At 47.1% G+C, this 21611-nt stretch overlaps 2 protein-coding genes across 3 annotated transcripts in view; both read left to right on the top strand.

Moving 5' to 3' along the window:
• LOC311227849 (adenylate cyclase type 4) overlaps window positions 1-16921 on the top strand; it is a 165496-nt gene extending 148575 nt beyond the window's left edge. Inside the window, exons 20-23 of the mRNA XM_084313690.1 lie at window positions 3452-3559; window positions 5338-5452; window positions 14089-14213; window positions 15063-16921. Coding sequence (XP_084169816.1) covers window positions 3452-3559; window positions 5338-5452; window positions 14089-14213; window positions 15063-15197 — 483 coding nt within the window. The 3' untranslated portion in view covers window positions 15198-16921. The remainder of the gene's footprint in view (window positions 1-3451; window positions 3560-5337; window positions 5453-14088; window positions 14214-15062) is intronic.
• A 2066-nt stretch (window positions 16922-18987) lies between these two features.
• The window catches only part of cyld3 (cylindromatosis (turban tumor syndrome) 3), a 49441-nt gene continuing 46817 nt past the window's right edge, over window positions 18988-21611 (top strand). The window contains exons 1-4 of one of the 2 annotated variants that reach the window (XM_084313489.1): window positions 18988-19024; window positions 19581-19798; window positions 19982-20099; window positions 20200-20360. In XM_084313489.1, the coding sequence (XP_084169615.1) occupies window positions 19634-19798; window positions 19982-20099; window positions 20200-20360 (444 nt within the window). In that variant the 5' untranslated portion in view covers window positions 18988-19024; window positions 19581-19633. Of the gene's footprint in view, window positions 19025-19580; window positions 19805-19981; window positions 20100-20199; window positions 20361-21611 lie in introns of both variants that reach the window. The other variant, XM_084313488.1, reaches the window with a different exon arrangement.

Below are 21611 nucleotides of genomic sequence, written 5' to 3'. Positions count from 1 at the left end.
GTTAACACGCACAATTGAGCCAAAAGTCACTCAATTAATGACAGATTTCATTGATAAATTGAGGGAAAACTTTGCAAGTCGATTTGATGAATTTGACATGCCCAGAGAATTGATGCATTTTGTGAGCAACCCATTTGCCAATGTAGCTGCTATTTCCACAAAAGGACAAGAGTTCCTTGCATCACTTCACATTGATGAAGGTCTCCTGCAACTTGAATAATTGACATGCAAGCATCATCTGCTCTGAAGCAGGCACTTGAGAATGAATCCACCACAACATTTTGGATAAAGTGTATTCATGTCAACACATTCCCCAAAATACAAACGCTGGCAATATCTGTGCTAACAATGTTTGGCTCAACATACACCCAGTGTGCGAACCATAGCATGGTCTGTGGGTGAGCCAAGGAAAGGAACCTTAATAATTTTTTCCGGGGGGGGGGGGGGGGGGGGGGGGGGGGTGCGCCTCGCAGGGCGGAGTCGGACAGTCGGATACTGTGATCGCAGACGTTACGTATGTATGTGACAAATAAACCTCTTGAATCCTGTCATATATTCAATCAGTTTCAGTAACTACAGAACACATAAAGACAACTCACTTGTTGATGTTTGGACGGTCTGGGCTTCCACAGCACATTCCATGATAAAAAAAAGTTAGATAGATGATAGATCATCATCCAACACTGTCTACAGTATCTGGTGATTATCTCTCAGACTCCTGACTTACTAACTCCACCAGGGGGCGTTGTTGTCAGAGATATAATAGTCCCCGCCACCGGAGCAGCACCAGCAGCAGGTGTAACCCACAACGGCTTTGATTTGTGCCGTGCCTGCAGGCTGCAGCACCGCCGCGCTCCCAATGGTAATTGCAAGAATAGCATGCATGTTGCCATATTACGTGTGTGAATTAGTGCGCAAATCATTAATCATACATCCAAAATAGCATATACGTTTATTATTATACACGATGATGATACAGAAAATTACAGAAAAATTAGAAATGCATGGCAAAAGTAGCATTTATTTTCAGTAATTTAGAGACCCCTCAAAGATTCACAAATCATGTTTTCAGGGGAGCTGATGTCTGATCGCACCCTGCATACACCTGTGAATCCAGTTTCTCTCACATTAATGCCATTAAAACAAGCAACCGTGCCTCCTTGACAAATGAGCATTTGCATCACTGTTTGCGGGTAGCCCTCACTTCCTATGAACCCTCTTTCTCTGCCATTGCCCAGTCAAAGAAGTGCAATCTCTCTCATTAGATGTGTGTATGTAGGCTAGGCCTGTCTGCCCCCCACCCCCCTGATGTTTGAGAGTTAAGAGTGGACAATAAGTGCTAATAAGATGCTGTGATTTGCTGTTGTTGCACAGACATGAAGCACTTTTTCATAAGCTCAGCTGCACTATAAATGTGTTTTTTTGTTCAAGTGTTGAAGTTAGAATGTTCAGATGCACATCATGCACTTGTTTGTTTTTTATTTTATTTTTATATTGAAATGTTGAAGAGGAGATGTTGCAGTTGTTGCACAGTCATAAATGAAGCACTTTTTGCAGGAGATGTTGCAGATGTGGCACATAAATTAAGCACTTTTTTTGAAAAGTATACTACTTTTGCAATGTAGTTAAATAAAAGTTGTGAAAATGTGGTTGCGTGTTGCGTCAAGTGTACATATATTCATAGCACGGGGAGGCGCCGTGGCAGTCCGGCCCCTGGCCCCTTGGGTTTCTGACAATGTGGCCCCCTGAACAATTTAGTTGAATAGCCCTGCCTTAAACCATGGATGGGAAGGAGCTGGCTCAGGAGTTGGACAATTTGATGTGATTGATGACTTTGCAGCGAGGAAGGCCAGAAGGATTGCACTGTAAATGGAAACCAGTAGGAGCTACAGGCTAACCTTGAAGTGTGATGATAGGGAGTGGAATGTAAATAGTTCTTTAGACAAAGTGAATTTGTAATTTTTATTTATTTGTTTGTTTATTTAGCATATTATATTTTGATTATATATGTGTAACAGACCGACCGACCGTTTTAGATTTTTGGCTCATTTTCCCTTATGTTAGATTTTTTTTTATGTAAAAATAATGGTTGCAGATATAGAGGGGTGCGCCAAAGCGGCGCAGTGGTGAATCTCGCCTAGGGCGCCAAATGTGCTAGGTCCGCCCCTGGGTCAAGGTGGGTTCGTGCAGGTAGCCTTAGTATTACCCTGATTAGCTTGTTTTGTGATGTCTGTAGTTTTATTTTCGGACTTTTGGGGGCGCTGTTGTACCAGGAGCCACACGCATAGTCGTAGTGACACTGTATGAGTGCTCCAGCAAGATCCTGATGAGAGTCCGTAAACACGATCACATAACCCCCATCCTCCACTCACTACACTGGCTCCCCGTCTCATCCCGGATCAATTACAAAATCCTGATGCTCACCCATAACTGCATAAACGGACACGCACCCCTCTACCTTCAGGAACTCATCACTCCACAATCCTCCACCCGCACCCTCAGATCCGCAGGTAGCCTGCTCCTTCAGGTCCCCAATACCCGGCTCTGCACCATGGGGGGCCAAGCCTTCTGCACGGCTGCACCACGCCTGTGGAACAGCCTCCCCATCCAGCTGAGGGCACCACAGAGCCTGGACTCTTTTAAAGCAGGCCTGAAAACCTATACCTGTTCAAAAAGGCCTTTGACTGTTAGCTTTTTATTTTTATTTTCTTGTGCTGTTTTTTTCTTTCTTTTTTTTCTGTTTATACTATGTTTTTAACTATGTTCTATTTTTATCTTATTTTTATTCTGTATTTTATTTTATTTGTCTTACTAATAACTATTTTATTTTTTTAACTATGTTTTAACCCTGTAGTGTAGCACTTTGGGATCCCAGCAAACAAAAAGTGCATTACAAATTCAATCTATTATTATTATTATTGTTATTATTATTATTATTATTATTATTATTATTATTATTATTATTATTATTATTATTATTATTATTATTATTATTATTATTATTTTTTTTTTTTTTTATTATTATTATTATTATTATTTATTATTATGGCTAGGTTGGCAATGTGAGCTAGTTTGAATATGACCAGTGATGTCATCGGGGACATTGAATCCTCAAGTTGTGTTAATTACGGCACCATGAAATTATGTAGAGTAGATGTAAATAATATCAATACCTATCATTTCACTGAGCTGTAATTAACACAGACACATATGTGTGTGATCACGTGCTAAATAAATCAGCGTTGTTTTTTGGTCTAGTGCTCCTTTAAGGGAATATTACAGTATGTGCATATTCTCTCTCTCGCTCTCTCTCTCTCTCTCTCTCTCTCTCTCTCTCTCTCCCTCTCTCGCTCTCTCTCTCTCCCTCTCTCGCTCTCTCTCTCTCTCTCTCTCTTACTCTCTCTCACTCTCTCATATCTCTCCACCACTTCATACCCTGCCTGTCACACAGCTTCTCTCCAAGCCCAAGTTTAGTTCAGTGGAGAAGATCAAGACCATCGGCAGTACATACATGGCGGCCACAGGACTGACCAACTGCACGGCGGGAGAGGGGAGGAAGGTCAGTCAACACTTTGTCCGCATGTCGGGGGCACAATAACGACGATGGAAATATAGGAACGTTATGTTAACAAACCCGTTGATTAGCCATCGGTTAAGGGCGTGTATTATATGTCAAGTTGTGTGATGGGATGGGATGGAAGTATGGGGCGACAGTGTCTGTTCCTCCATCAGTGTGTACATGTCTATGTGTGTCTGTTCCTCCATCAGTGTGTACATGTCTATGTGTGTCTGTTCCTCCATCAGTGTGTACATGTCTATGTGTGTCTGTTCCTCCATCAGTGTGTACATGTCTATGTGTGTCTGTTCCTCCATCAGTGTGTACATGTCTATGTGTGTCTGTTCCTCCATCAGTGTGTACATGTCTATGTGTGTCTGTTCCTCCATCAGTGTGTACATGTCTATGTGTGTCTGTTCCTCCATCAGTGTGTACATGTCTATGTGTGTCTGTTCCTCCATCAGTGTGTACATGTCTATGTGTGTCACATATCTATAACATTTTGTGTGTCGTTCTGAAATGCATTGGCTGCTGACGTACCAACAAAGCACTGAGCTGAGCTTTATTATTCAAGTCAAGTCAGGTTTGTCTCAACATGCTTCACAGGCTCACGTTACAATGGAACAGCACCCACTGACCTTAACTCTGAGTGCAAATAAGGAAAAACTGTGAGGTTTTGTCCGCTGCCCACCCACTCGCTCCGTTCCTTTAAGGTATTTTGTTAATTAATTGCATTCCGCGCCTCACGCTTCTTTCCTGTAAGATGCCATTTGATTGGTGCTCTCCCAACCACACGCTTCTGGAGCAATGATCAATTTCATCCCGCAGCTGTCACAGCTTGTCATTAAGCGCCCCGTGGCTTTAAATACCCTGATCTCCCTAATATCGATGTTGGATCGTTTTGAATATTCCCTGCATCTGCCTTTCTTTCCCGTTCGCTGTCTGTTGCTCTCCAGGACTCTCGTGAAGTATCCCTTGGAGAACCTGATTCCCCGTACGAAGCTACGCCTCGTTTATCTGCCCGCTTTACGCGTTGCGCTTTGGTGAGTTTTTTGAAACAGTCTTTTTGGATCACCAGTTTTTTGTGTGTTTGTGAAACACCGAAGAGATCCCGTTTTTGTTATACTGTTCTCACCTATTTTTTGTTGTTGGATTTACTCTTTGGATTACCGTATTGTTTTTTCTCTGGACTCTGCTAACTGTGTGTATCACACCGAAGATCAAGTCACTTGGATTAATTTGGATCAGTCACCTCTCTGTTATCTGTTGTGCGCTGAGCTAACTGGGATTCTCTCTCTCCCTCCGTGTTCCATCTGGAGTGTATGCTGGGGGGATCTGCAGAGCGGCTCAGACGTCACAAGCAAATTCCTCACCAACACCGTCTGGGAGAATCTGCAGAGCCGCAAGACATTCTTCACATGCCAGATTCCCCGTTTGTTCTGTTTTCCACCTAATTCAATCTTGTGACTCTGAGAATAAACACGCCCTTGTTTTTGGCTAACTCTGAAAACAACTCTCTCTGTGCCGTTGCGTTTGGGGTCGGTTACAAACCATAACAAAAACTCCCACAAAACAACCTCAATAGCAGAAAAACAAAGGGAAGAAAATGTTAAATGCATAGAAAGTCATTAATTGATTGAAAATAACAAACAAAAAATTATGTTTTCAATGTTCTAGAAAGGTGGCTTCAAACTGATGAAAGATGTCTCTCAACATGAATTGTTTAATTGACTGACAGACTGACTGCTCTACCTAAACCTGTCCTCTGGCTCCCCCTACAGGAAGGTGAGCTGTCCTACAGTCACGTACGCAGCATGGTGGACTTTGCCATCGCTCTGATGGGCCAACTGGAACTCATTAACACACATTCATTCAACAGCTTCAAGCTCAGGATCGGTGAGTCCTGCATAAATACTGAGGATGGTGAAAAGTATTCTTCACGTGGGTCCATTTCCTATTCATGATTTTTTTTAACTATGTAAATAGATCCTCTGTTTCTATTTCTTGTATCTCTCTAGTTATATTTTATTATATCTTTTTTTATTTTGTGCTGTGACAACATTGCAATCCCTTGGTCAGCATCATTAAGCTAGGAGTCACAAACAATTTGGGATGAAACAAACACATTCATTCATTCCATTCTTATTTAGACTCGAAGATTTATTGAGGGCACGTTGACCAATGCCGTTGTCGTTGAGCATAAAACATAATAATAAATACATTGTAGTGACTACATTATTGTTGGTTACGTGTGCTCCTATGAATGTGTTGTGTAGTGGGAGGGAACGAATGATCTGGCGCCGCGGCCAGAGGGGACAGGTATTGCGGTTGCACTCGCTGTTATTCAGTCATTGATTCATGTGCTCTTGTGTTCTTGTTTACTGACGTTGCTTTGTATAATAAACAAGCATTACGTTACCTCCGTTCATTCCTCTTTCCTCCGGCACTACAACATGATAAATAAATATACAATAAACAATACAATATACAATAAGTGCAATCATAATAAAAATGTGTACAATCAATTAAAACAATTACACATTATGGTGAAATGGTTGCGATCAAGGCTTGAGTTTTAGAGTTTTTTGTATGGTGTCAGCTCGTAAGGGGCTAGGTGTCAGCAGCTCAGAAGCGGATGGCTGACTTCCCATGTTTAGTACAAACTCTAACTCTAACACTCTGTAAGTGTGAGCCAATCATTGTGTACTATAGGGTCCAGATGTCCACTGGCGACAGGGGAGGCAGCCCACAGGGGTTGGTCTGTGTCCTTAAATACAGAATCTGTAACTGCATCAACCATGCGAACTCTAGACGAAAGAGCCCTGCTTGGTATTACGCTTTGTATACATTTTTTAGTAACTGTGAGGTTTTGTCCGCTGCTCACCAACTTTCTCTGTCTTCTTTAAGCCTACTGTTAGGAATTCCCTACTCACTCTCTCTAGCCCCCACCCTCTCGTTCTTTACTCTCAGTGGCCACACCTGTTCGATTATCAATTACCTCTCGCACCTGTGGTGGCAGGCTAATTAGTTCCCCTGTGGGCTTTAAATACCAGGGCGCTTCCCCTCGTTTCGGCGTGGGGTCGTGTTGTATTCATGCTGAGTCATATTCTCTAACATCTAGACTTTTTCGGGAGATCCTCTGGTCTACCAATGCTGTATATGGATTTCTCCAGCCTTGAGATGTTTTGCTCCAGCCTTCGTCTGCTGTCGCTGTAGCCTGTGGAGGAGACTGTTCTGCGCTCCCTGTACTTCCACGGGAGGCACCCCAGCGCTCCACTGCAGACCCCAGCGCAGCTGTTCGTCCTGACGCACATCTAGACCAACGCACATCTCCCGGACCCTCGGGCTTGGCACGCTCTCCAGTCACCAGCGCGCAACGCGCATCTGCAAGGGCTTGGCACGCTCTCCAGTCACCAGCGCGCAACGCGCATCTTCAAGGGCTTGGCACGCTCTCCAGTCTCCAGCGCGCAACGCGCATCTTCCAAGGATCCTCGAGCTTGGCACGCTCTCCAGACCTCAGCGCGCAGACGCGCATCTACCAGACCTTCGAGCTTGGCACGCTCTCCCGACCAGCGCGCAGACGCGCATCTCCTAGACCTTCGAGCTTGGCACGCTCTCCCGACCAGCGCGCAGACGCGCATCTCCTAGACCTTCGAGCTTGGCACGCTCTCCAGACCAGCGCGCAGGAGCGCATCTTCCAGACCTTCGTGCTTGGCACACTCCTCCACGCAGACGCACCAGATGCGTCTCTCGGTTCCGACGCGCACACCATGGTGTGGCGCGCCACTCTGTTCCTCGGCTTTGACAGCGGCTACCCGGTGGACGACATCCTCGCCACCGCCGCTGTTCCAGCACTCTGTTCCTCGGCTCCGACAGCGGCTACCCGGTGGACGACACCCTCGCCACCGCCGCTGTTCCAGCACTCTGTTCCTCGGCTCCGACAGCGGCTACCCGGTGGACGACACCCTCGCCACCGCCGCTGTTCCAGCACTCTGTTCCTCGGCTCCGACAGCGGCTACCCGGTGGACGACACCCTCGCCACCGCCGCTGTTCCAGCACTCTGTTCCTCGGCTCCGACAGTCGGCTACCCGGTGGACGACACCCTCGCCACCGCCGCTGTTCCAGCACTCTGTTCCTCGGCTCGGACAGCCAGCCACCCGGTGGCGATGCCCTCGCCCCGCTGCTGTCCCTTTACCATTACGCATACGCCTGGGTGAGTTTTGATTGTGATGTCACTCATCCAGCGTAATGCCCCTTGCCCCCGTCCCGCTGCGTTTCCTGTACCATTACGCATACGCCTGGGTGAGTTTTGATTGTGATGTCACTCATCCAGCGTAATGCCCCTTGCCCCCGTCCCGCTGCGTTTCCTGTACCATTACGCATACGCCTGGGTGAGTTTTGATTGTGATGTCACTCATCCAGCGTAATGCCCCTTGCCCCCGTCCCGCTGCGTTTCCTGTACCATTACGCATACGCCTGGGTGAGTTTTGATTGTGATGTCACTCATCCAGCGTAATGCCTCTTGCCCCCGTCCCGCTGCTGTTCCTGTACCATTACGCATATGCCTGGGTGAGTTTTGATTGTGATGTCACTCACCCAGCGTAATGCCTCTTTTGTTTCTCACCTTGATAGTATTTTTGGACATTACATCTCCCCCTGTGTGTTTGTCACACGAAGATATTATTACTTTGTTACTTTGGACTGTTCTGCATCTGCTCTGTTTGTTCCCTTTTGAATATTAACCCTCTCCTCTGTTCTGCAGAGCGGCCCAGATGTTTTCCCACCAGTCCCCAGTTCCTCCCTGTCCCCAGCCCGCCTCCGCGGGCCTCAGTCCCCTCTGTCCCTAGTTCTCCCCTTTCTAGTTCCACCTAGTTCCTGGTCCCAAGTTCTCCCCTTCTAGTTCCACCTAGTTCCTTGTCCCTAGTTCTCCTAGTCCCCAGTTCTCCTGTTTCCCTAGCTCTCCTTTTCCCGACTTCTCCTAGTCTCTAGTTCCTCCGTTCCTTTAATGTTTCCCCTAGCGTTCATTAACCTTCCCTTAGTGTTCCCTTTTCCTGCCCGCCTTTTAAAGGTACCTAGTTTTCCCCTCTTGTGTTATTCCTGTATTTGTGTTCTCCCTTAAAGGGACAGTGCCCTTTTTTCCCTGTCTCTCAATAAATATCTGTTTCTTGGCAAACCATCATACCTGTCTTGTGTTGTGCGATTGGGGTCGGTTACAAACCATAACAGTACGACCCCACCAAATCGACGACCCCAGCCAGCACAGACGGTGTATGTTGAGTTTGCCCTTTTTTTTCTTGTTCCCTCTAGCTTCCTTGTTAGTCCTGTTTAGCTCCCTTGTTTAGCTTGTTAGTCTCCCCGGTTAGCTCCCCTGTTTGCTTCCCGTTTAGCCCTGTTTTGACCCCCCTGCAGCTTGTTAGGCCTCTACTACCAGCATGGCCCCTGTCTGCTAGCCTTGCCCCGGCTGCTAGCACAGCCTCTATGTTTATGCAGCCCTTGCTGCTGGCATAGGCCCTGTAGCTAGCCTTGCCCTGGCAGCTAACCCAGTCCCTCAGCAGAGCCCCAGTCTGCTAGCTTAGCCCCGGCTGCTAGCACAGCCTCTATGTTTTATGCAGCCCTTGCTGCTGGCATGGGCCCTGTAGCTAGCCATGCCAGGCAGCTAACCCAATTCCCTCTGCATGGCCTCCACTTTTTTGTGTAGCATCTCCCACTGCTAGGACTGCCCTTTCAGCTAGCAAGGTCAGTATTCCCACTGCTAGGACTGCCCTTTCAGCTAGCAAGGTCAGTTTATCTCCCACTGCTAGGACTGCCCTTTCAGCTAGCAAGGTCAGTTTCTCTCCCACTGCTAGGACTGCCCCTTCAGCTAGCATGGTCAGTTTGCTCCCACTGCTAGGACTGCCTTTTCAGCTAGCAAGGTCAGTTTTTCCCACTGCTAGGACTGCCCTTTCAGCTGGCAAGGTCAGTATTCCCACTGCTAGGACTGCCCTTTCAGCTAGCAAGGTCAGTTTATCTCACACAGCTAGGACTGTCCTTCCAGCTAGCTTGTTCTCTCATGCTGGTCCAGCCCTGTCTGCCAGCCTAGCTCCGGCAGCTAGCGCAGCCTCTATGTTTATGTAGCAGTACAGCTGGCATAGGCCCTGTAGCTATCAGTGCCTTGGCAGCTACCCTTTCCCCCTGCTAGCCTAGCTCGGCAGCTAGCGCAGCCTCTATGTTGATGTAGCAGTACAGCTAGCATAGGCCCTGTAGCTATCAGTGCCTTGGCAGCTACCCTTTCCCTCTGCTAGCCTAGCTCGGCAGCTAGCGCAGCCTCTATGTTAATGTAGCAGTACAGCTAGCATAGGCCCTGTAGCTATCAGTGCCCTGGCAGCTACCCTTTCCCTCTGCTAGCCTAGTCCGGCAGCTTGCGCAGCCTCTATGTTGATGTAGCAGTACAGCTAGCATAGGCCCTGTAGCTATCAGTGCCCTGGCAGCTAACCTTCCCTCTGCTAGCCCTTTTCCCGGTGCTCCTCTTGGTTACCCCTCAGCTCCTCTAGTTGCCCCTCAGCTCCTCTGGTTGCCCCTTAGCTACCCTGCTTGCCCCTCAGTTTCTCTAGACCAGTTCCTCTAGACTAGTTCTCTGGACCCAGTTCCTCCTGACCCGGTTCCTCTAGGCCCGGTTTCCTCTAGGCCAGTTCCTCCTGTTGCCCCTCTGCTACCCTAGTTACCCCTCGGCGACCCTGTTTCTTTTGCTAGCCCCACTCTTGTGGTGGCTTCCCCTGCTGGCTTGGCCAGTACCTTTTGTTTTTGTCTTGTTTTGCCCCCTGCCACTCTGTCTGTATTTGTTTTGGGTCGCCAGGTGGCTCCCGTTGAGGGGGGGGTACTGTGAGGTTTTGTCCGCTGCTCACCAACTTTCTCTGTCTTCTTTAAGCCTACTGTTAGGAATTCCCTACTCACTCTCTCTAGCCCCCACCCTCTCGTTCTTTACTCTCAGTGGCCACACCTGTTCGATTATCAATTACCTCTCGCACCTGTGGTGGCAGGCTAATTAGTTCCCCTGTGGGCTTTAAATACCAGGGCGCTTCCCCTCGTTTCGGCGTGGGGTCGTGTTGTATTCATGCTGAGTCATATTCTCTAACATCTAGACTTTTTCGGGAGATCCTCTGGTCTACCAATGCTGTATATGGATTTCTCCAGCCTTGAGATGTTTTGCTCCAGCCTTCGTCTGCTGTCGCTGTAGCCTGTGGAGGAGACTGTTCTGCGCTCCCTGTACTTCCACGGGAGGCACCCCAGCGCTCCACTGCAGACCCCAGCGCAGCTGTTCGTCCTGACGCACATCTAGACCAACGCACATCTCCCGGACCCTCGGGCTTGGCACGCTCTCCAGTCACCAGCGCGCAACGCGCATCTGCAAGGGCTTGGCACGCTCTCCAGTCACCAGCGCGCAACGCGCATCTTCAAGGGCTTGGCACGCTCTCCAGTCTCCAGCGCGCAACGCGCATCTTCCAAGGATCCTCGAGCTTGGCACGCTCTCCAGACCTCAGCGCGCAGACGCGCATCTACCAGACCTTCGAGCTTGGCACGCTCTCCCGACCAGCGCGCAGACGCGCATCTCCTAGACCTTCGAGCTTGGCACGCTCTCCCGACCAGCGCGCAGACGCGCATCTCCTAGACCTTCGAGCTTGGCACGCTCTCCAGACCAGCGCGCAGGAGCGCATCTTCCAGACCTTCGTGCTTGGCACACTCCTCCACGCAGACGCACCAGATGCGTCTCTCGGTTCCGACGCGCACACCATGGTGTGGCGCGCCACTCTGTTCCTCGGCTTTGACAGCGGCTACCCGGTGGACGACATCCTCGCCACCGCCGCTGTTCCAGCACTCTGTTCCTCGGCTCCGACAGCGGCTACCCGGTGGACGACACCCTCGCCACCGCCGCTGTTCCAGCACTCTGTTCCTCGGCTCCGACAGCGGCTACCCGGTGGACGACACCCTCGCCACCGCCGCTGTTCCAGCACTCTGTTCCTCGGCTCCGACAGCGGCTACCCGGTGGACGACACCCTCGCCACCGCCGCTGTTCCAGCACTCTGTTCCTCGGCTCCGACAGTCGGCTACCCGGTGGACGACACCCTCGCCACCGCCGCTGTTCCAGCACTCTGTTCCTCGGCTCGGACAGCCAGCCACCCGGTGGCGATGCCCTCGCCCCGCTGCTGTCCCTTTACCATTACGCATACGCCTGGGTGAGTTTTGATTGTGATGTCACTCATCCAGCGTAATGCCCCTTGCCCCCGTCCCGCTGCGTTTCCTGTACCATTACGCATACGCCTGGGTGAGTTTTGATTGTGATGTCACTCATCCAGCGTAATGCCCCTTGCCCCCGTCCCGCTGCGTTTCCTGTACCATTACGCATACGCCTGGGTGAGTTTTGATTGTGATGTCACTCATCCAGCGTAATGCCTCTTGCCCCCGTCCCGCTGCTGTTCCTGTACCATTACGCATATGCCTGGGTGAGTTTTGATTGTGATGTCACTCACCCAGCGTAATGCCTCTTTTGTTTCTCACCTTGATAGTATTTTTGGACATTACATCTCCCCCTGTGTGTTTGTCACACGAAGATATTATTACTTTGTTACTTTGGACTGTTCTGCATCTGCTCTGTTTGTTCCCTTTTGAATATTAACCCTCTCCTCTGTTCTGCAGAGCGGCCCAGATGTTTTCCCACCAGTCCCCAGTTCCTCCCTGTCCCCAGCCCGCCTCCGCGGGCCTCAGTCCCCTCTGTCCCTAGTTCTCCCCTTTCTAGTTCCACCTAGTTCCTGGTCCCAAGTTCTCCCCTTCTAGTTCCACCTAGTTCCTTGTCCCTAGTTCTCCTAGTCCCCAGTTCTCCTGTTTCCCTAGCTCTCCTTTTCCCGACTTCTCCTAGTCTCTAGTTCCTCCGTTCCTTTAATGTTTCCCCTAGCGTTCATTAACCTTCCCTTAGTGTTCCCTTTTCCTGCCCGCCTTTTAAAGGCACCTAGTTTTCCCCTCTTGTGTTATTCCTGTATTTGTGTTCTCCCTTAAAGGGACAGTGCCCTTTTTTCCCTGTCTCTCAATAAATATCTGTTTCTTGGCAAACCATCATACCTGTCTTGTGTTGTGCGATTGGGGTCGGTTACAAACCATAACAGTAACGCAAAATAGCAACCCCTCCTCCCTATCTCCACTCAACTCAGACCCATGCGTCAGACCAAAGTAAAACAATTAAACAAAGTGCAATACCCAGCGGGGGGGGGGGGGGGTCTTTTGCTGTTCGCTGTTTGACGGCATTAAGGGTTTTGTATTTTGCATCACTTGTATTTACCACATGCAATACATGAATAATACGTGATTAGGTGCAGAGACATAAACAATTGACAGTTGTGTTTTTCTTTACTGAAATACTCGCTCCCCTGCCACCTTTTTTTATCCTCCAGAGAGGATAATTGTATGTATTGAGCCGTACTGTATTGTACCCATTCTGCAATCTGTTAAATAAAGTTTTCATTCATTCATTGATTGATTGATTGAACATTTTATTAACAGATTGCAGAATGGGTACAATATAGTACGGCTCATTGATTGATTGATTGAAAAGTTTATTAACAGATTGCAGAATGGGTACAGTACAGTACAGCTCAATACATACAATTGTTAAGGGGATGCAGACCAGAGAAAGACTTTCGTCTTGTTTACATCAGGGTCCCCCGTTTTCAATTCATCATAACATATATGACATACATGACATACAGATAGACAGTACTGCTACATCTATACATTTATGACATATCAGATTTGCAAATACAGTACTGTTTGTGATACAAAAGTGTCCAGAAAAGGAGTGTATATACATTTAGCATAGAAACTGTACATTGGAGGAGGTTGGTTGGGTGGGGTGGGGTTGGGTGGGTTGGGTGAGGGCTGTACATTGGAGGTGGGGGGGGGGGGGGTTGGGAAGGGGACACACACACATTTTACACTGTACATTGGAATATTGACAAAGCCTTACTTGGTCATTTACTGTACAACTAGGTTAGGACATTTGTAGGGGCCAGTTTCGAATTGCAGTCTCACGTAGTCACGTAGTCACACTTGTTAAGGGGATGCAGACCAGAGAAAGACTTTAGTCTTGTTTACATCAGGGTCCCCCATTTTCAATTCATCATAACATATATGACATACATGACATACAGATAGACAGTACTGCTACATCTATACATTTATGACATACCAGATTTACAAATACAGTACTGTTTGTGAGTACAAAAAGAGTCTAAAGAAGAGAGTATATACATTTGACGAAGAAACTGTACATTGGAGGAGGTTGGGTAGGTGGGGGAACCTGTACATTGGAGGTTGCTGGGTGGGGGCGGTGGGGGGGGCGGGTAGGCAGGGGGGGCTAACTGGAACTGGGAAGCAACTATTGTAACTGGAGGATCAAGAAAAGAGGGCGTAGCTTGAGATAGGTCACTAGAGTGGACATTTTTGCATCCAAACATCCTTGACCCCTCCACCTTTTCCATATCCCCCCCTGTTGTTTTTGCCTGTAGGAATAAACCACGGCCCGGTGATTGCCGGGGTGATAGGTGCTCATAAACCACAGTATGATATCTGGGGCAACTCTGTTAACGTGGCCAGCAGAATGGACAGTACGGGAGTCCTGGACAAGATACAGGTTAGAGAGAGAGATGGGGGGGGGGGGTAGAGAGTGGCAGTTGCTGGGGGTTGAATGGTATATATATTTTATCAGTGTTTATTAAGGAACACGCCAACATTTGGGGAAATTAGCTTACCGTCTTCTCCAAAGAGAGACAAGAAGATGGATACCAGTTTCCTCTCTGTGTGTTCAGTAGAAAGCTATCTGGCTGCATGTTAGCCTAACTTAGCACAATGAATGGAAGCGGACATGACCAGTTAGCCATACACATTGTCCAACACCTCTCCCGAAGGCTAACCGGTCATGTCTGCTGAAATAATAGCAAATAAGTAATAGTGATGGTAGAAATAATGGTGACAGATATATTTTAATAATTATGTTTTTGTATTTTGTATATTGTAAACATTTCTTTTTTATTGAACCCTTGCACTGAAGAACCACATGTCTTTGGACAGCCCATGTATTTGCAGTTGTGAAGTTAGTCTAAATCACTTGGATTATGAATGTGATATATCACAAGAAACTACTTAACATCGACAGTCTATAACTATGAGTGAAAACAACACTAACTTACCATCTGTAGATAATAAAGTACTCAACCTCTACTGTCTTTAACTATTAGTGAACACAATACTCTAACTTACCATCTTTAGATAATAAAGTTTGTTCCTCTGAAAACGTAAAACGGACTTATGGTTCTTCGTCTGAGGTACTCACTTATTATTATTATTATTATTATTATTATTATTATTATTATTATTATTATTATTATTATTATTATTATTATTGTTATTGTTATTGTTATTGTTATTATTATTATTCTTAATAATAATCATCATCATCATTGTACTGTCTCTCTCCTCTCAGGTGACTGAGGAGACTGCTCAGGTGGTGGAGACACTGGGCTACAGTGTGACTCTCAGAGGAGTGGTCAACGTCAAGGGCAAAGGAGAACTCACTACCTACTTCATCAACACCGACCACTCGTCTCCTCAGTTCTGAACCCCCCGCCCAATCGACGGCGACGATCTTACTGAATGACAGACCATCTGACCTATCGCCTGTGGCGACTCCACACAGAGGATCCAACGCATCGTTTTTTTTTCCCAGTCATCAGGCATGTCCGAAAACTGTATAGTACAGTCCCTTTGCGGATCTGTAGGCCCTTTCAGTATACTGGATTAAAGGGGGTTTAGTGAGCAATACACTGAAAATGCCAGGAGGTCTTAATCGAGTAGACAGTGGGAAAATACAAAATAAAATAATAAGAAGAAGAAATTGTGTGGAAGAAATTTAAAAGTAGAGTGATGGTAAAATTAACCAATCCTGGGAAAGAACAACATGATGCTAGGAACTCTACACCGCTTGGACCTAATATTGTATGCTTGATCTAGTTATGTACAGTAGCCTGTTGATATGTTTTACATACGGCATGCTACAGCGTACAGTACACTTAGTACATGAACAGTATTCACTGTCAAGAGTGTGTAGTATGTACCGTATACAGTATATAGGTCAGTGGTATGTACTGAACATGATCTGGACACTTTGCCCTTAAGCATAGAGCATATCTATACACCATGATACATGATAACAATGGGGTACCTTTATCTTTTGGATTAAGACGCTACAGCAAATCCTGACTTGTCATGCATGAAGGCCAGAAGCTTTTTGTCCCCCTTGGACAGTCTACTCCCCTTGTTGTTTGGTCTTTATTGAGACAGCGGGGAGACAAAGACAGCAGAGGGTATTCCTGGTGGGTTTCGATCCTATAAGCCGGAGGTCTGGACCCACCACTACACCGTCTCTGAGACGTCATCGGTTGAACTGAGAATGTGTTCGGAGATCTTCCTGCTCGTGGATAATTCAGTTGAAACCATGGGTATCTGGTTTCTGTATCTGGTTCACTGTATCTCATGAACATCCACGTGTTTTGACGCGTATCAAATCCATCCCCATCAAACAATGGACCAAGTGGACACTTGGAGATGAGGGGATGTGTGGACTTAAGGGATGGTACTGTGGGCTGAGATGAGGGGATGTGATGATGTGTGCACTTAAGTCTTAAGGGATGGTACTGTGAGCTGAGATAAGGGGATGTGATGATGTGTGCACTTAAGGGATGGCACCGTGTGCGGCACGGTGGTGTAGTGGTTAACACTGTCGCCTCACAGCAAGAAGGTCCAGGGTTCGATTCCCGCTTGGGGACCAGGTTTCCATGATGCCAGTTACCCAGGTGGGGTATCTCCCAGGCCTTTCTGTGTGGAGTTTGCATGTTCTCCCCGTGCTCCCAAGGGTTTCCCCCCCCGATAAGATAAACCCAATGGAAAAACATGCACAACAATAGATCGCTAACGCTGTGGCGTCCTTGACGAAGACGGACAGGAGCACTTGGATTGGTCCCCTGGCGCGGCTCACGTTGACGCCTGTCTGCTCCCGGCTGCCCTTGGGGGGGAAGGACGACGGGATGGGTTAATCGCAGATACGAATTGCATGCATGCATCGCATGTGTGCCGATTGATGACCTCGGAGCAGGTCCTAAATTATTATATTATTAAGCCCAACCTCCAGGTTAAACCCTACTGATCAATTATGGGTAGTTTACATCATTGGTATATAATTTCATTATTTATTTTTTTCCATTTGACACCGGAAATGCCACTCTGAAAGAGTTAAAAAGGTCCACGCACGAATAACATGCACGCGCGAATCAAAAAAGCTTATCAAACGCCGACGTCACAACAGGACAACAGGTGCATATTAATGAGCCGAATCTAAAAGCTTATCAGACGCTAGCACCTAGCACGGCCGTGACGTCACTTCAGGAAACGTATGCCTTATGTCCGTCCGGGTCATAGTACTAGATCAATGGTGGCTCACTCGGTGCATCACAGTTAGCCTATATCTCCGCCGTCCCTGCTACACGCAGTCGGGACCACTACACTCACTGACGTTAGCCTATAGCCCGCCGTCCCTGCGGGTGGTTCTCTCCTCTTTGTGTGCCCCCGTCCCCGCGGAGGAGCTTGTGGACTCGACAACAGCGGCGGCCGCAGGGCGCCGGAGCCCGCAGCGCTAGTTAGCTCATAGCTATCGTGTAACACTAGCCTTTACGGGCTCGAGCACCCTACGGCTGCCGCCGCCGTCGCGTCCATGGGCCCCCCGGCAGGGCACCCGTGGGGACGGGGTGTACAGAGAGGAGAGAACCATTTTGGGTCGGCCGTTCATGCCGGCCAGCGAGCCGGATGTCGGGATATGTTGTTAGCACAATAGCTACCAAGCTAAGCTATGTTATCTACTAAAGTTATAAACACAATATGTGTACAACGACACAATGATTTACATTATTACAAATATGGTAACGTGGTTGTGGCTTTTACAAATAGTGGTTAGCTTTAGAGATGGATGGATGGCTATAATCACGGAGCAATAGTGAGGTGAAACAGATACATTTCCATTCGGCTAGTAGTAGCAAGCATATATCTATGGTAGCAAGGCTCTCTGCCTGCCACTAGCTGTGTGTGACTCTCAGCGCCCCCTGGTGAGCCCCCTGTTGTCCTGCACCTGTTGTGACGATAATTTCGATTACACACGCACGTTATGAACCATTGATTAAAATATGCACGTGCGTGGTGATTGTGTTGGGCAGACAAAATGTTTGATAAAAACGCTAAAACTGGGTCAATTTCAATACTTTTTTTCCCCTTCTTCATGAAAGCCACTGTTGGCCTAGTCCACATTGTTTATTGAACAAAAATACAACGTGGAGGTTGACCTTTAAGGGATGGTACCGTGAGCTGAGATAAGGGGATGTGTGCACTTAAGGGATGGTACCGTGGGCTAAGATGAGGGGATGTGTGGACATAAGGGATAGTACTGTGGGCTGAGATGAGGGGATGTGTGGACTTAAGGGATGGTACCGTGAGCTGAGACGGAACCAGGGCACAGCTGAGGGGTTGATGAGGTTCATACCTCCACTAATACAACACGAATGGACGTTTGACATAACTGGTGCTATACTGTACTGTAAATGGTTACAGTACATGTGTTTAAATATTTCAACAGGATGGATCCGTCACTGCTGTCCCTGTGTAATGGGGTAGAGCACGGGTGGCACGAACACTGCCAGGGTTGGGGGTTTGATTCCCACTGGGGCCACACAGACTAAAAATGTACAGTATGCACTTGTGCATTGTGAGGCGCTTTGGATAACAGCGTCCACCCAATGGCATGTCTTGCAGTGCCCAGTGCCATGAAATGATACTGCACTGCCACTTTCAAATTAATGTTTTCATGTTGTTACTGTAAAGTTTGTAAACTAATGTAACCGGTGTCAGTCCTACCAGATATATAAGTGAATTGAATAAAAACTTTGAATGTTTTGATTGTATGTGGGGGAAAAAAATTCTCCCCATCTTTCAAACTTTCTCAGAAGTCAGAATATTGTATTTATGAAACGTTTTGGCACATACGACGTGTGAATGTAAAGAAATGTGTGAATTGTTATAGGCATAATCGTTTCTATTCTAAAATCCTAATAAAGCACTGTTGTCATTATCACGATGTGGTGTGTGCTTCAGTTTCCTAAACGCAGTACAAGTCTTTGCATGTAGAATTTCCCCGTCGAAGTAACCTCGTTCCCAGCTTTATACCGTCGAAGTAACGCCCAGACATGTTCCGAATGGCTCAAATTATTTTCCTGACAAACTTCTCTAACTTTCTATTGGTTCTCATTGATGTCAGTTTATTTGCTTTATTTGCTTCCTGCTTTGGGGCATTTGTTATTGAAACGCGTCTGGAGATGTTTACTGAGCCAAAAGTAGTTGAAGTCGGTAAGTGTAAACTTTCCAACGATACAAGTACCGGTATGTAACTTTAAGTCGCGTTTTGGACTAAAGTTAACTCGTGTCATTGTTTTCTCAAACTAATCACATTTTGTTGCGTTAATGAACGAGGAAGGACGTTGTAGAGACGGTGATGACTGCTAGGAAGTGTGGTGGTCTGTTGCTCTGTTTGGTGCCTGCGTGGTGTGTGATTGTGTGGTGAATGAACACTGTTCGCGTAATAGTATTATTTATGAGTCAGTTGCATGTTACAAGTTCTTCCCCTTCGAGTGTATATTTCTCTTAAACAGTACTGCATATTTGTATGTCTTAGTTGCATGTCGTCTTGATGAAACAGTACTGTATATCTCCATATCATGTATGTCATATGTCTTGATGAATTGAAAATGGGGGACCCTGATGTAAACAAGACGGAAGTCTTTCTCTGGTCTGCATCCCCTTAACAATTGTTTGTATTGAGCCGTACTGTATTGTACCCATTCTGCAATCTGTTAATAAAGTTATCAATCAATCAATCCAATTAAATGATACTGTCTCCCCCTAGAGAAGTGAGGTTTGACTCCTCACCTCCTCGTCTCTGTGACACACATACATACAATGTCAGGGGCACAAGAACAAGCCAAGAGGCGCCGTCCCCCAAAGGTGTACTTGATAGCAACCGACATAAATCTTCAGGACCACTTGGATGGGACCATCAGGCTACAGCGGGGTCATATCTGCCAAGACCAGGAGCATGGAAAGATCAGGGGGGACCAGCTATGGGTGAAGGTCTCTCTCTCTCTCTCTCTCTCTCTCTCTCTCTCTCTCTCTCTCTCCAGTGCTCATGCTCACACCTACCCTACCCTCTCTCATTGTATAATAGCGTGTGTCCTTTGTTGCTCTCTTTAAACCCACTTTGTGATGAGCCTGTTTTGTTAAATAAGCGCAATTTGACTCTCCCCACAGGTGCTAGACAATGGTATGATGGTGAAGATGGAGAAGCAGTTCCTTATCGAAATCCCCAGTCATCTCAGTGGCCTATTGGAGCCTGTATCTGACCTGGAGACTCGCTTCCAACTGCTAAGTAATTACAAACACTGTCATCATCATCATCATGAATGTACATCACTTTATGAATCACTCACGCAAAACCGTCCACACACTTGAACTACCATTGTTTTAAGGTAACCCCGCAAAGCTGGAGCGATTGGCCGCCTTGCCCCTGTACACGCCCCTGTGGGTCCAGATGGGCCAACCGGACGAGCTGGTGGAGGCGGAGCTACGATACCGCGGGCCTCTGGCCAGAACAAGGAGCAGCGCTGTGCTGTTTGGTGTCCAGCTCAAGGTGATCACTCTTGACGGATGTCCGCCTAGTGAGGAAATCATTATTATGACCACCTCCATTGTTTTCTTTTTATAAATAGGATACATATATGTATATATACAATCTAGAATTAAATATAAAAGTATTTACAACAAACTGGCACACTTCACTCTCCATTCTCCTTCCATGTAAACAAGTATGCCGTCATTCTCCCCCGTGTTCAAAGATCAACACTGAACATCACTTTCAAGATTCAAGAGGTTTATTCATCACACACATACACAAGACATAGTGAAATGAAGGTGGCCATGCCCACCTTCGATTGTGCAAAAAATACAATATAATAGAATAGATAATAAAATAGACATGATAAAAAGTACTAAGATAAAATACAATACAATGTTAGGTGTAACTGAGGGGTACAATTCCCTGACTGTATTGTTAGATATGGTATTTAATACCACTACCTCTTGTACTTTAACTTCTGGCCATCCAGTACATGATATAAATATGATGAACACTTTCCCACCTGATGAAACGAAGTCCACACAAATGTACAAATCGAATATTTAATATAGCAAAAGGTATATACAACGTTCACTTGTTTACACTTATGATTTGAAATGCACTTGTATGGCAAATGAGTATTCGTAGGTAAATCAACATTGAATGTCCAATCTCTGGTTACGCAGGGAGTAAGTATACAACCTGGTTCTCTAGGAAACTATAGCGATGGTACCTAAATGATTATAGCTGGATACACTAAGGGGGGGGGGGGGTCCCGCTGGTTGTAAGACAGTAGGAGGGGGGGGGGTTAGAGAAGCCGCTGGCGGTATCCCATCTGGTCGACGGTTTCTTGGGAGAATTCAAAGTCTTGAACACGGTGCCCACAGAACCTCGGTCCGCAGACGAATACAGCTGGACCCTCTGGTGGACGGTAGCTGCCGGTCCACAACGGAGAGACGTGAGGCGACCTCACTGGTGTAGAGCGCCGTCTCACCTGGAGTCCTCTCCGGGGGGTAGTTCCAACACTCCGCAGTGTTGGCCGTTATCCATGGAATAATCAAAGCACCCAAAGCATAATCCAAGCCGTGGAAGGCTCGCCGTCGTCCGGGTAGAGTAATCCAATATACAGGTCCAGTCGCCCTGGCCCGGAGCTCCTCGGATGCAAGCACCACTAGTGGTCTGCCCAGCCTGGTTAAGCGTCAAGATAACGTCAGGAACGATGGGGGTACTGATAACTTTATAACTCTAACCGACACGATGCACCAT

This window comes from Notolepis coatsorum, assembly GCF_963971535.1.
Source record: "Notolepis coatsorum genome assembly, chromosome: 4".
In the NCBI taxonomy this organism is placed as follows: domain Eukaryota; kingdom Metazoa; phylum Chordata; class Actinopteri; order Aulopiformes; family Paralepididae; genus Notolepis; species Notolepis coatsorum.
The sequence above is the reverse complement of the archived record's forward strand: the minus strand, read 5'-3'. Positions and strand labels throughout refer to the sequence as shown.